General features: G+C 33.1%; 5 protein-coding genes across 5 annotated transcripts; 4 read left to right on the forward strand and 1 right to left on the reverse strand.

Annotated features, from left to right (window-relative positions):
• Positions 1-982: 982 nt before the first annotated feature.
• On the forward strand, positions 983-1443 carry LOC146537752 (uncharacterized). The gene is made up of 2 exons (XM_085188226.1): positions 983-994; positions 1068-1443. The coding sequence occupies exons 1-2, from the start codon at positions 983-985 to the stop codon at positions 1416-1418; spliced, it is 363 nt and encodes a 120-aa protein (XP_085044352.1). The 3' UTR covers positions 1419-1443.
• Positions 1444-5423: 3980 nt separating this feature from the next.
• On the forward strand, positions 5424-6020 carry LOC146537753 (uncharacterized). The gene is made up of 2 exons (XM_085188312.1): positions 5424-5466; positions 5556-6020. The coding sequence occupies exons 1-2, from the start codon at positions 5455-5457 to the stop codon at positions 5946-5948; spliced, it is 405 nt and encodes a 134-aa protein (XP_085044438.1). The 5' UTR covers positions 5424-5454; the 3' UTR covers positions 5949-6020.
• A 1474-nt stretch (positions 6021-7494) lies between these two features.
• LOC146537754 (uncharacterized) lies at positions 7495-8438 on the forward strand. Its single transcript, XM_085188270.1, has 2 exons — positions 7495-7566; positions 7658-8438. The coding sequence occupies exons 1-2, from the start codon at positions 7549-7551 to the stop codon at positions 8315-8317; spliced, it is 678 nt and encodes a 225-aa protein (XP_085044396.1). The 5' UTR covers positions 7495-7548; the 3' UTR covers positions 8318-8438.
• Positions 8439-9839: 1401 nt separating this feature from the next.
• Positions 9840-10621, reverse strand: LOC146537755 (uncharacterized). Its single transcript, XM_085188102.1, has 2 exons — positions 10538-10621; positions 9840-10453 (listed from the first exon to the last, which is right to left on the reverse strand). Exons 1-2 carry the CDS (start codon positions 10553-10555, stop codon positions 9926-9928), a joined length of 546 nt encoding a protein of 181 aa, XP_085044228.1. The 5' UTR covers positions 10556-10621; the 3' UTR covers positions 9840-9925.
• Positions 10622-11706: 1085 nt separating this feature from the next.
• LOC146537756 (uncharacterized) lies at positions 11707-12384 on the forward strand. The gene is made up of 2 exons (XM_085188146.1): positions 11707-11857; positions 11946-12384. The coding sequence occupies exons 1-2, from the start codon at positions 11840-11842 to the stop codon at positions 12267-12269; spliced, it is 342 nt and encodes a 113-aa protein (XP_085044272.1). The 5' UTR covers positions 11707-11839; the 3' UTR covers positions 12270-12384.
• The last annotated feature ends 2209 nt before the right edge of the window (positions 12385-14593 follow it).

The raw sequence follows: 14593 nt of genomic DNA on the forward strand, positions 1-14593 counted from the left end.
GTGCAAAGTAGAGAACAGAGTGTCTCAACACTACGTTCCCTCTGCCTACCCTGCTGTAAGCGGGATACAAGGTTAAGCTGATTATTTAAATTTTTAAAATATTTTTTTCATGTAGTTTATACATATTTTTTGAAAGTTTCCCGCGTGTAAGCAAGAGTAAGCACATTAAGAAAAAAAATACTTCATACATTTCATCAAGTACATACATTACTTAATATGAAATACGTCTTTTCTATTTATTGATTGTGTAATTGTACATTTTTTTAGGTACTTTAATTTGTTAATTAAATACATCTACAAAAACATATTTATTACTATGATTTTGCAAGTGGGTAACAGGTACACTATATACAATCAGTAAGCAAAAAATATAGATATATAGAACTCTTACCACGTAGGTTCAAATCCCAATCGGGACAACGAATTAGGTATATTTTTCTGTGCTCGATGTAGTTGGTTAAAGTTCTGCCATAAAACACACAATGTCTCTATTCGGGCGAAAAGCGCAAAACTGAGTGCCTTAACACTAAGTTTCCACTATCCACCTATTAAAATTAGTGACATATGAATGATTTAAATATTTCAATGACAAAAATGACACTTATAATAGATAGCATAAATCATCATCTTATAAATAAATATTTTGGAATTATTTCTCTATCTCTATTGGAGATATTTTTTAAACTTTTTTTTTAACTCTCTAAAATGTATTTGCTATATATATCATACAAGTGCCCTGACATTCAAATTATGTTGTCCAATTATGCGTTTTCAGTTAGATTGGGCTTGCTGTCGTAATCGACGACGTCGAGCACGCGTCCCGAATGCGATCGTAGCTAGTAGCGTAGTCGAGCTCGCAACATAATGATGAAACTTACAAGGTGAATCTTACTGCTTCTGTATAAAAAGGTACGTATTGTCGCCAACATTTATACATTACATTGACATCTGTAGATCAACACAACAATCTTAACACTTCAAAATGTTTGGAAAGGTATAGAAATTTAATTCGTAATATTCATATACGTTTTGCTAGTAAAATCTAATAATATATATTTTGTTTACAGATCGTATTCCTAGCCGCCATCGCCGTAGCCGTCGCTAAGCCCGGTATACCTGTAGCGGCTCCATTTGTTGCCGCTGCCCCTGTGGTTGCTCCAGCTCCCATTGTTGCTGCATCCAGTTCTCAATATATCTCAAGGAACTATAATGGAGTGGTATCTGCACCTCTAGTAGCGGCTCCCGTCTATGCTCCAGCAGCTAAGATTGTAGCACCCGCTGCTTCGTATGTGGCTGCTCCTGCTCCTTACGTGGCCGCTTCACCATATGTGGCTGCTGCTTCCCCATACGTTGCTGCCGCTTCTCCATATGTAGCAGCTCCTTACTACGCTTCTGCCCCTTTTGTTGCCCTTAAATGATAAGACTGCTACTTCCTAACGAATAATCAAAATTATACCTATATTATCTTGTTTTATTTTAATTTACTTAAATTTATTTGTAAATTCTTACTATAATTTGATGAGCTTCTACTTAATATTACACATTTTTCTAAATAATTCTAATTAACATTGTAACGTGAATTACGTGATCCTTTTATAAAAGGACGTACAGTCCGCAAGATAGTCACTAATAACAAAACTTAAACTTAAAAAAAAAAAACTATTCTTCTATGTCGGACTTGCATCCTCATCATTTCCACTCTCGTCTGTTGTGTGGGCGTTGTAACACATGTCATATCGTTTTTTTTATTCTTGAAAAGTAGTCGTGCCAACTTCTTTCACTTGTAATAAACCAAACAAAAATATATATTGAGATTTATCTTTTTTTATTGATTCTTTTATATTCCTGAACAAAAGAATCAATAAAATTAAAGAAGAAGAAAGAATAATTAAAGCAATATTAATGGATATAAGCCAAGCAAGGGTTTAATTAAGCCATCGTCACAACAACTCTTTTTGTGTGCACTCACACAAATGCAATGCTCATATTACTTGTCTACTGACTTTTACAGTCATATCTGAAGCATTTTTATATATATAGATTAGGTAATTATGGCAATGACAATATTGGACGAACAATCGTTAAAGGAAGATAAATAAGAGGCAAATTTATATAATTACTAGTGGACCCGAACCCGGCTATGCCCGCTTGAACTATACGAATATTTATGAAATTATTTTCAGTTTTCAATAGAGAGATGCGTTAACCAAGCTCATTTTGGGTGACGTTTTCTAATAACAAACTTTGCAAATCGTTGCTTAGTAACGGTCGCATAGCGACGGTTATTATTAACATGGCGGAATAAATTACATGTCAAATTAGTAAGTATTTTAATATATTGGTATATATCGAAAATATTACAAATATGAGAAAAAAAAGTATCCTGTGTTCATCCCGAGACCCTCAAGTATGAGTATTTTATCACAATTAAATTAGCGGTTTGGCCCTGATTGCGTAAAAGACAGACAGACAGACAGAGTTAGTTTCGAAGTTAGTTAGTTTCGAATTTATAATATAGGTATGGATTATACCGGCAAAATATTACTTTTGTTAGTTCGTTATTTCATGAAGTTGATTTAAGATCATTATACTGGAAACTAGTTGCTCGTTTTACTTGCCAATGTCCGCTCATCATGCATGCACAGCAACGGCACGGCGCTGTAATGGTAAAAACAAAAAATTTGAAGAACTCGGATGTAAATTTCTTTTAGCACTTGTCTTAAATAGTACTTTTTCATACTCTATATTTTTTCAAATCAAATTGTAAAATTCATTGGCACTAAACTTTTGTATAAAACAATAATCTTTCTATCTTATTATCTTTCTATTATGAAGCTTTACCTTTTTAACTTTAGAAAGATGCCACACCATTGGCGGCATAATTTCATTACCCTCCATTTACAATGGAAAGATAGTGTTTAGGATTGTGTTAGTTATTTAGTACGTGATCGACCACAGGCTTCACTGAGATTGTACTATTACTGAGTTTCAATATGAATTTCAGCCAGGATAGAGCACTACATTTCTATACTTAGAATTTTCTTAGCGGCATACAGAAAAAAAATGAGAGCTCTGAATGAGGCTTTCGTAGATCCGCAGAAGACTTGGAACTGTGTGCCTCGCCTATGTCTGGGGGGCACTGCGATCTAAGAGGATCCCTGAAGCGTATATGCTTCTATCATATTCTACCATCAATTGAATCCCGTAACCAAACATCTGTTACTAAATGATGAATATATTTTAGTATTAACGATACACAAAATTTTTGCATGTATAGTGCTACGTAAATTACATAATGTAAGGTTACGGTGTCTCAAAATAATTTGTTTCTCTTTCCAACTGAACTTCAAATGCACATATGCTCAAGGGGACCGGCATATCATAAAGAGACATTGGCCTAAACACTTGAATAACTCCATAGAAATTTTGTTTCTTATTTTGCTTCTGGGTTTGTTAATTATATAATTATTTAGATATTATATGTTCATAAAAATTATATAAAATATTATGGTACTATAGGCAATATAAATGTTAAAAAAAAAAACAGACAAAACAAACGACAAAGGTATCGCCAACAAAAGTAAATATATAATATAATTTGTAATAATTCTTTATGATATTTTTTTAATATGGTCCTATATGGTAATACGTTTGGAGTTACGTAAACTTGTTTACAATAGCTCCCATTATTTCTCCAGTCTAGAGTTTCAAGGAAATCAACAAATCCTTGGCAAAACTAAGTGCGGCTTTGTACTTTGTTACGTATAGAAGCCATTAAACAAAGAGAACAATTCAATTTATTTATGCCTTCGGTATTATTATGAATGGGTTTCTAAATATTTGCGCCTTTGATATATGTAATGTGGTATTTAATTTTCTTTTTATGTTGTATGTACCTGTGTACCTTTTAAGTTCTATGGCATATGTTAGTGTATTAAACTAGACAAGTATACGTATGAAAAAAATACTATTGTTTGTGAAAATATTTAGACAACATAAAATAGAGAAAGATACAATTTTCGCACAATTTTATTTAAAAATTGTATAGATATTGATTGTAAAAAAATATTATCTTTATTTTATAGGTCCTGGTCAACTAGACCAACAGAAAGCGCAGTCGAAACTTTTAGGGATTTTTTTTTAAAGGCATACAAACTCTCTTTATTATTATTGTAATGTCTCTAATAATCTTTTTACAGCTACCTATGTTAATTTATTTTACACTATTATGTATTGCATTTTACGTAAAACTTCATAGATAATCATAAAGTCATTGCAAACGCACAGTTAACTATCTTGTAATTTAATAATCCTAGATATTGAATAACAATTTTAATATATTTTTCTTATACAAAATATCTTCGATCTTCCAATTCGGCTGGTCACCGCGGAAGAGTACGACCAAAACCCTCCAAAGGATAAAAAGCTATGAAAAGAAAAAATAATAATAAAAATAAAAAGACTTTGATCATTAGATTAGATTATTATATAAGACTTACATTAGATATAGCAACATAATAATGTTACCAACTGAAAGCAAACGGCACTGCATGGAAAAAAAGTGTATACCTTTGGAGGAGGCCTATACCCAGTCTGGGGACCTTGCCTGATATTATACTACTAAATTAGTTATATTTAATAAATAATTTAGAAAAATTTAAATAAGAAAATAAAATATTTTATAAATAAAATTAGAATAAAAGTTAACTAAAAAGAAAAAAAAAAAAAAAAAGTAAATGAATAGTAACAAGTAATTAGTGTAGTAAAGTGTGTATTATAAAGTAATTAGTAACAGAAACAATTAATCAACGCTAATGTAAAAATTAGAATATGTAAAAATATAATATATATATCTCCTTATAACATATACTTAAATATTATTAGTAATATTGTAGATAAAATAAATAATAGTATAGTGTAGATAAAATAAATAAATTAGAAAGTAAACTATATTAAATTAGCATTAAGGTTGTAACTGTGGCAACGGTAAATAAAAGGCTTTATTATTATACAAAATATAATATAAGACAAACCTATATCAACCGATAAGTAAATATACTGCGAATGTACATATGAGAGTACAAATGTTCATCGAGCATTTAAAATTCATATAATAATTAAAATTACATAATTAAAAGGATGAATTTAATTATACTTTTTAATTATATATTTATATATATTATACATATAGACATAATTGAGTCATACACATAATTTCAAATAATTAATCCATTATAAGAATAGGTGGGGTAATTTAGTTATTTTTATATTGCTCATACCATCTCTCCTACGCGTCCTGAATGCGTTCACTAATAATGAGTATTGCCCGTGTAGCAGTGACGAAACCTACAAGGTGAATCTTACTCCGTTTGTATAAAAGGTACGAATTGTCATCAAATTTTATATAGCACTTGGAGATCTTTAGATCAAAACAACAAATTTAAAACAATCAACATGTTCGGAAAGGTGCCAAAATTAACTTATAAATTTAGACATTATTTAAATCGTGAATTGTGAAATAAATAATATTATTATTTATATATTTCCTTTTGCAGATCATCTTCTTTGCCGCTATCGCCGTAGCCGTCGCTAAGCCTGGCATACCTGTAGCGGCACCATTGGTAGCCGCTGCCCCTGTGGTGGCTCCAGCTCCCATTGTTACAGCATCCAGCTCTCAATACATCTCAAGGAATTACAATGGAGTAGTATCTGCACCTCTAGTGGCGGCACCCGTCTATGCTCCAGCGGCTAAAATTGTAGCACCTGCTGCTCCATATGTAGCCGCTGCTGCGCCTTACGTGGCCGCTTCACCATATGTGGCTGCTGCTTCCCCATACGTTGCAGCCGCGTCCCCATATGTTGCAGCTGCCTCCCCATATGTTGCGGCTGCCTCCCCATATGTTGCGGCTCCTTACTATGCCTCTGCCCCCATTGTTGCCCTTAAGTGAAAAGACTGTTTATAGTATCTGAACAAAATAAATGAATTGATATATTAAGACATTTGTTATTTTTACAAGCTTGACATAAGACTAAAAACGAGAAAAGATTTTGAAAATTATACGTTGCATATATATATATAACATCATTTCAGTGAAAAATATTATAAAATTATATTTATAATATTTAAATAAATTATATTTAAGTATTAAAATAGATGTACTAAATCAGTATTTTAGTACAATTTCACTAATTTGAAAATGGAAAATGTAAAAGCATATCTTTCTCATTTTTTAAATTCTCTCTGAAAAATCATTATTTTTTTTCTATCTTATCTTTTAAAAAAAGGCAATTTCATCGATGTATGTAGATAAAATAGTTTATCCACTCGTTAGCGTTCTTAGAATTGCTTATAGCATATACCTTTTGAATACAAATTATTAACCTACTCACACGGTGCTTCATTATGAATTCAGTACGAACATGGTAATTCTGCGAACGTTGCTCGATTTACAGTCTATGTTCGTGAACTACTTAAGTAGGATGATAAAACATTTTTTTTTTAATATTATGAAACAGAGTTTTCTTATCAAATATGTTTTTACTTTTTTCTTGTAATGTACTGAAATATTTCAGTAAGTACTTGTTTTGCTAATAATAAAGCTTAAGAAAAATCTAGATTCTCATTAAGCTTTATGCCTAGCAGCGAAAAAGTACCTAAGTAAATGTATATTTGGAGAGTCTAACAGCCACACTGTTTAGAACGTCTTACTCCCACATTTAATTTCGCATAAATATAGAAAACATACCTATAGTACTTTTTTCATAAATTCATTAAGAATACTAAATATTTATTTACACATAATTTATATTAAATTCGTCATAGAATACGTCGTGGTTTATTTGGTAAACCATCAGGAGTTAGTGCTAATGTAAGAGATTTTTCTTTACGACGGTAAAATAACGCAGTTAGCAGAATAGAAGCCACGGAGTGATATATGACCAGGTTCGCATTTTGAAGATAACTATATATTTGTATGCACAAAAGTTAATGTTACTTTCCTTAAAAAAATAATAAGTTCCAAAAATATCTTCATTTAACGTGTGAATGTATTCAACTTTTAAGGATCTTATCCTATCTTATTTATATAAATAAAATAAATATTGAACATATAAGGAAATTTTAAGCAGCATTTTTTTGGAAACTTTTGGAATTTAGCCCGTAGTATTTTTTAACAATTATAATTTATAGTATTTTTTGGGTACTTTCTGATGTACCCAGCATACAAAGGTAGGTAGAGGAACCTAAGTCCCATTAAACGTTTGAGTATCGGAATTGACCACGCAAAATTACAAAATATGAATTGTAGACCTGCATGAGTTACATAAATCGTCCTTTGATGGTCAAGTGTGCGGCACATTCGGTAACCCATAACGTCCGCGTCGACACCTAATTGAGCATGCGCATGTCCTGGCGATGGAAAGTGAAAACAATGATGACCAATATAGACGTAATGCTTGCAACAGTATGAAGTATATAACGTCCTGTGACATATGAATTAATATACTTCTTCGTTTTCATTCGACTAACCAAGTCGCGACTCAAGAAATATGTCTTTAATAAGATTAGTAAGTGTTAATGACCTTGGGATTGAGGCGTATTTATAAATATATATATATATATTTTGAAGAATATTATTAATTAATAATTTCTTTTCAGGTCATTTCTATCGCCGCCCTCATAGCCAGCGGCCATACAAGTGGAATTGGTCATATTGCACCGGCAATAAACTCACTATCTGTGGTTAGATATGCGCCTTTCTACAGTTTCCCTAATGGAGTACGTTCCATTCACGCTATAGCACCTACAGTTCATGCTGCTGCAGTACCAGCGCCAGTGTTTCCTGCTCCAGCGCCCGTTTTCCCTGCTCCAGCTCCAGTATTACCTGCTCCTCCCATATTGCCAGCTCAAGCTTCTGTTTTCTCTGCACCAGCGCCTGTGTTTCCCGCACCAGCGCCTGTGTTCCCCGCACCAGTTCCAGTGTTTCCAGCCCCAGTATTCCCAGCCCCAGCGCCTGCCCCAGTTTACCCAGTGGCCCCGGCACCAATATTTAGAGCTTTGCCAGCTCCTGTCCCCGCATCAGTACTACCAGCTCCTGTATACCCTCAGGCAGCATTTGTACCTAGAGTAGCGCCTCTTCCTGCGGTACTCCCATCAGCACCAGTGTACACTAGAGCCCTACACGCACCTTTCTCACCTATTGTGAGACCAGTTGCCCCAGCATTTTTACCTGCTCCAACCCCAGTTTTTGCTAAAGCCTACTCATTCCCAGCTCCGTTGTTACCGGCTCCAGTTATAAAACATGCGGCGTGGAAATGATTCTAGTCTTGAATTAGGTTAATATGTTGTTATGTAGAAATGTGTTATAATTATTATAGTTTGTAAAGCCATTTTTATACGTGAAATATAAAAACAATTAAACTGTTAAATATTTGTTAAATTTTGTTTTAGTGTTTATCCTTATTTTATTTTTTTTAAACAAATATACAAAAATACCAGGAGACAATATTTTAGGTAATATACGAATACCATTAGTTGCATAGCAAAAGCTAAAGAAATGAAATCTGTAATATGCTATGTAATATGCTTTCATGATAATTGTGATTCTTCGAGGCAGCTTCACGATTTTTAATAAAAAAATATATTTTAAAATACATATATTATACATATATATTCGATTTTGTTTTATATGTATAAATTTTATTTTCAAATATTAGTAAAATTTTAATTTACGACAATTATCATTACCTCTTTATTCATATTAATATAATTCTATATTAATATAACAAAGCGAAAGAGTTTGTTTAAACGCTATAATCTCTGGATCCGATTTACTTTCCTTTTGTTTTGTATGAAAGCTGCATTTTCCAGAAGTGCCATAGGCTATACTCGTATAACATTACGGTGTAAGTCTTAGTTATTCTTAAATTACGAAATAACAATAATAAGGAACGCCATCGTATTGCTTTAAGCGACATTAAATGACGTACTATCCATATAGGCACGTAGTGTTCATGATTGAATATTTCGATCAATTGTGTATAATTGATCGAAAATTGAATCTGTTGGCAAATGCATAATAAAAGTATTATAGGTGGTATGCGGGCGAAGCCGTGAGTGACTCGCTAGTATATATATATATATATTACATGGTCTCTTTATAAAGAGACCAATCCTGGCGAAGGGGCGCAAGCGTGAGACTGTAAATGTTTCAGGTTATGGATTCGATTCCCACTTGAGGACACGCAATGCCTCCAGAATTTGTCGAATAAAAGTCTATTCTGTATATGAAAGGTATATAAAAAATAAATTGGTTAATCTATGATGAATGATTGATTATTAGAAGCTAAAAAACCACTTAAAATTATGTTGTCAAAAACTACTGAACAGAAATGGATTAATGAACTCGAATAAATCATTTACAATATCTCTTCTTTACTTAACCACTATTTAAAAGAAGAAAATTAAATATTTTTTTTTTAGTCTTGCACAGATATTATTTTAAACGACAACATTGGTTTAATTGGCGTTCTTCTTTTTTTATATTGGTTGACGTTTAATTTTTCACGTGGTAATTTTTATTTTCAGACAATTTCCAAGATATTAAATAAAAATAGTACAGTATAATAAACTATCACATATTGCATATAGTGCTTAAAATATTATATAGAAATTGTGAGTTGGATCTTGCCTCATTACCTCTAAATTGAAACTTATTAGTAATTGGCCTTTTTAAGGAGAAAGGAAAAATTAATTGCCGAGTCAGGTAAAAAACTTTGCAACTATTTTTTAAGTACAACTATACTATGCTGTACCTTAGTTTATAAATCAAACAATCATATTATTTATATAAAAAATATTTATTTCTTCGTAATTAAAAAATAGTAAGTCTTTTATAAAGGAAGGTCGACTAGTTTATCTTTAAGTCTATCGAACAAAAGCTGGAGCAACGCCGATGGGAGCACGGAAGAAGGGAGACGCTGCAGCATAAGGATAAGCCGCAGAAATAGGTGCAGGAAGTGCGTAAGAAGCTGCAGCGTAAGGTGCTGGAACTATAGGTGATGCTGCATATGCTGCTCGCACTGCAGGTGCAGCAAGGTATGGCGCTGCACCAATAGGAGCTGCAAAAGCGGGTGATGCGTATCTAGCCGCTAGTGGTGCAGCCAATGGTGCGGCTAAAGGTGCAGCCAATGGAGCAGCTAGTGGTGCTGCCAATGGTGCGGCAAACGGTGCGGCAAATGGGGCAGCCAACGGTGCAGATACAGGGGCAGCATAAGCAGCTACAGCAGGTGCAGCAACAAGAGCACTTCGACTTTCAATATTCACTTGAGATGCATATGGTGGAATGTTTTGTGGTACAGCATGGGCGTAACCAACTTGCGCTGGCGCAACCAGTGCAGCTGCCTGCACACTGCATTCTGCTCCAACAGTAAAAGCTGCAGCAATTAGGACGATCTGCAAATAGAAAAAGAAAAATAAATAAAAATTTATATTGTTTTAAAATCTCAGTAATTAACGAAGAAAAAAATAGATCCTTACAGATTTAAAGGCAAACATATTGTTTATTTTAAATAAGACCTTCCTTATTGAAAAAAAGATGCGAACTGTGCCTGTCAACCAAAAGTTAAAGCCTTTTATACGTTGTTTATTGTAATTCAGAATACGTATGGCTAAATAAACATTTGGTGGATTGCGGTCGGTCAATTGGGATTCGTAGTGGCTCGCGTAGAGAAATGGATCACATTAGGAAACTTTTTTCACTGTCAATTTTGCGTGAATGCATTTTTTATTTGCAATGGGGCAAGCATATTTATGTTTCTTGAATATTTTATTTTATCTTTTTGTATGTGGCCATCGTGGCGGTTGTAGGTTCGATTCCCACTCGAGAAAGTGAAATATTTATTGACGTTTATATTTCCATTTCTTCGCTCTGGTGTCGAGGCAAAGCGCGACGTTGAGTTCTGCCCCCCAACATGCAATGCCTCCAGAGTTCGGCAGAAAGTGGGGAAAGGAGTGTCTTAACACTAGGTTCTCTCTGCTTACCCTGCCGTATGCGGGATACAGCGTGAAGCTGATGTATTTTCTTTTTATATCCAGTCACATATAATAATAACTTAAAAATTGTATTTCTTTTAATCTTATATTTAAAACACAATTAAGTACCCCTTATTAAAAGTGCTTTAACCGCAATTCAAAGTAAAAAGTATACAATTCGTTATCTAGGTCTTTCTGGGAAGGATATCCGCTTAAATTTACAAGTAATTCAAATGTTAAGAAGAGGGTTAAAATAGCTTTGAAAGATTTTAGATAAAAAACAGGTGAAATTAATTGAAGCGTGTTAATATCTATTATTCTATTACAAGATATAGATCTATCTGTCTATAGAAATGTAGAACACATTTTCATTTTTCCAAAACAAAAACTATATCTTTTGATTTATTTGTTAACATTTTATATTAAACAATAATTACTGAATCAAAAAATTATAGATTTGTATCTTTAAATTTCCCAAAATAATTAAAAATATCTATATATTACAAAATAAAATATTTAGGCTTGCTTGTCTATAAAAACACTTTTCCTCTTCAGCTGTTATATAACATACGGTGAAATTGATGTGCACAGAGTTGAAATTAGAATGCATTGCTTGTCAACCGAGTCTGGGTCAAAAATCGTGGCCGACTGCGATGTCCTACGCATTAACTGACTGCGTATGCTGTGGACGTGCCATTGCCCAACGAAATGAGCACTTGGTATATAACGGGATGGTCACCAACAGACAGTACACTCTATCGAATTCTTTCGTATAATCACTTGTGAGAAGTCACCGAATCAAGCAAAATGATCGCCAAATTCACCGTAAGTAAATCAAACTTAATATAGCAAAAAAATAAAACAAAAAAAAAACACAAATACGATATAGTAAATTTGCAATATTTTTTTACAGATCATCTTTGCTCTCACCATCGCTGCTGTCCACTGTGGCGCAGTACCCTTAGCTGCAGCGCCTGCTGCTCTGGTGGCTCCTGCTGTAGTTCCTGCAGCCTACGCTGTGGCTCCTTACGCTAGCTCCTATTCCGCACACGCTGTCAACCATGCAGTAGCTGCACCCGTCGTAGCCTCTGCCCCAGTTGTAGCTGCTGCTTCCTACGTTGCACCATCTCCTTATGTTGCCGCTGCCTCACCATACGTTGCAGCACCATCCCCCCACGTTGCCGCTGCTTCTCCTTACTTAGCTGCTAAATACATTTCCTCTCCTTACCTCCTATAAGAATTTTCGGCGATATCATTGCCTGGTGACTTGCTCAAAAATGCTGTGTTATAGTAATATGTATATGTATATGTAATATCTTTATAAATAGAGAATAAATACGTTTTGTTCCATATATTCTGTTATTATTTTTAAAATTCTTAATATTAAAAAAAAAAATTAAGTAAGTATAGTAATAGAAAGTATATAGCAGGATAGATAGAGGGAACATATTTAAAAAAATGGATTATGATAGTATGCTTCCAGTATTTGTATACAATTTTATATAAAACCATTTTATTTATCAAGTAAGTTCATTAATTCATGCCTATGTCGTGATAAGAAAATATACCAAGTCAGCTGACCGTAGATTAGTGTCATTGAAACGCCCTGCCCTCGTTTAACACATGCTTATTTTCTGTTACAGTCTACAATTGCAATTACGTTACTAAAAACATTATAGATTATTTATTTTTATATTTATATAAATTTATAGCAATACTTGAAAATAATTATATCTTGTCCGTTTAATATGATCGAATATTTTTTTGGATATTCAATAAACTTAATAGCTGCGATTACAATCACACTTTGTGCCACGGCTGGCACAGGCTGGTTGTGGATTCGATCCTGACTCGAGGAAATTAAATATTTATTTAAATTAGTATTTGACTTTCTTCGCTCTGGTGTCCAGGTAAAAACGCGGCGTTGACTTCCGCTACTCAACACGCCATGCCTCTAAAATTCAGTGAAAAGTGGGAAACGTAGTGTCTTTAACACTAGGTTTCCCCTTTCCCCTGTCTACCCTGCTGTGTGTGGGAAACAGCGTGAAGCTAAAAAAAGTTAAAATTAAAAAAAAATATTGAAATCCGTCAATAAAAAACAGTGTTAAACCTGTACAATCTATGGTCGCCGACATTTGTGAGGTTACACTTACTGTAAACGAGACGGTTGTGGAATTAACGTACGTGGAGTCTCGAAGGGGAACATAGTGTCTCAACACTAGGACCTCTACCTATCCGGGAAACTGTGAAGGTAAAAATAAAAATAAAAAAGGCGGTGTCTTAAGTTTAGCTCTGCACAAAAGTGTACTATAGTGTTCATTTAATATTGATCTAAAAGTATCATACATTATAAGTGAGCAATTTCCATGACGGTAAATAGAATTAAATGTTAATTCGTTCACTCATACACCTAAGATATTACGTACTTGGACCGAGCGTTTTTGAGCGTTTGATATTTATATAATTGTATAATTGTATAAAATAATATTCGGAATACGCATTCACATTGAAGGATACTAAATAGTTTTCTTCAAAGGATCTTCGAAAACACATTATTAAATGCAATAGGCTGTGGGTTCGATTCCCACTCGAGGAAATAAATAATTGCCTGCGAATTTGGGGAAAGTGGGGAATGGAAGTGTCTTAATGGGAACGGAGTGTCTTTACAGTACTCTCCCAGGTTCCCTCTGCCTTCCGTGCTACATGCATGAAAATAGTACAAGAAAATAAACAAATTAAAAGATTAATTTTGATAATAAAATATATTATCAAAATTTTTCAGTCGTAATAGTATGAACAGAGAATGACTGGAATTAAAAATAAGTTCAACTAACAACCAAGTGTTCCAAGTACTGTTGGCGACGAAACGAACTATATTTTTAAAAACAAATAACACTTTTTAAAAACTTAGTGCGATCGATTTTTTTAAATTACCGCACGTTATTTAATAGTAATTACAAAGACTTTCAAAAGGTTATAATTTTTTATTTTCATAAAGTAGTCATAATTTACAAAATCTTAAACCTTCTTTTTTTAGGTATTAAAAATATAGACCTTTACGTTTTAGTTAATGAACAAAACCAAACATATTTCATAGCATCATCAAGTAATGCAAACATAATTAAAAACGTAAATGTGAAGTAAGAGTCAAGTTCAATATTGAATAATACGTCGTTTTCGATTTTACTGACATACGAATGTCAAACCTATGGGTGTCTAATTGTGTCATACTGTGTGACAATCCAGGCTCCTAACTTAAATTGACATTTTTTTTTATTACTACTATTACTTTACTATTGGTATATATATTTTTACATTAAATAATTGACGATTTGTAATAGCGTTAAAAGTTTGCTATATGCTGATGAAATGGTTCACATAGCAAACGACGCTTTGTCACTTTTTTTTTAACTTGGACATTCTACCGTGTGCCTTGATCATTAGATCTTCATCTTTTAAAGTGCTCTTCAAATAACACCAAGAGGATTATTTTAATATAGATAGATTTTGAAAAATTGTTATAAAATAAATATTTATCAATTATTTTACTACCTTGAAAAA

This window comes from Heliconius melpomene, chromosome 7 (genome assembly GCF_056956725.1).
Source record: "Heliconius melpomene rosina isolate 202511_hmr_F chromosome 7, ASM5695672v1, whole genome shotgun sequence".
NCBI classification, from domain to species: Eukaryota; Metazoa; Arthropoda; class Insecta; order Lepidoptera; family Nymphalidae; genus Heliconius; species Heliconius melpomene.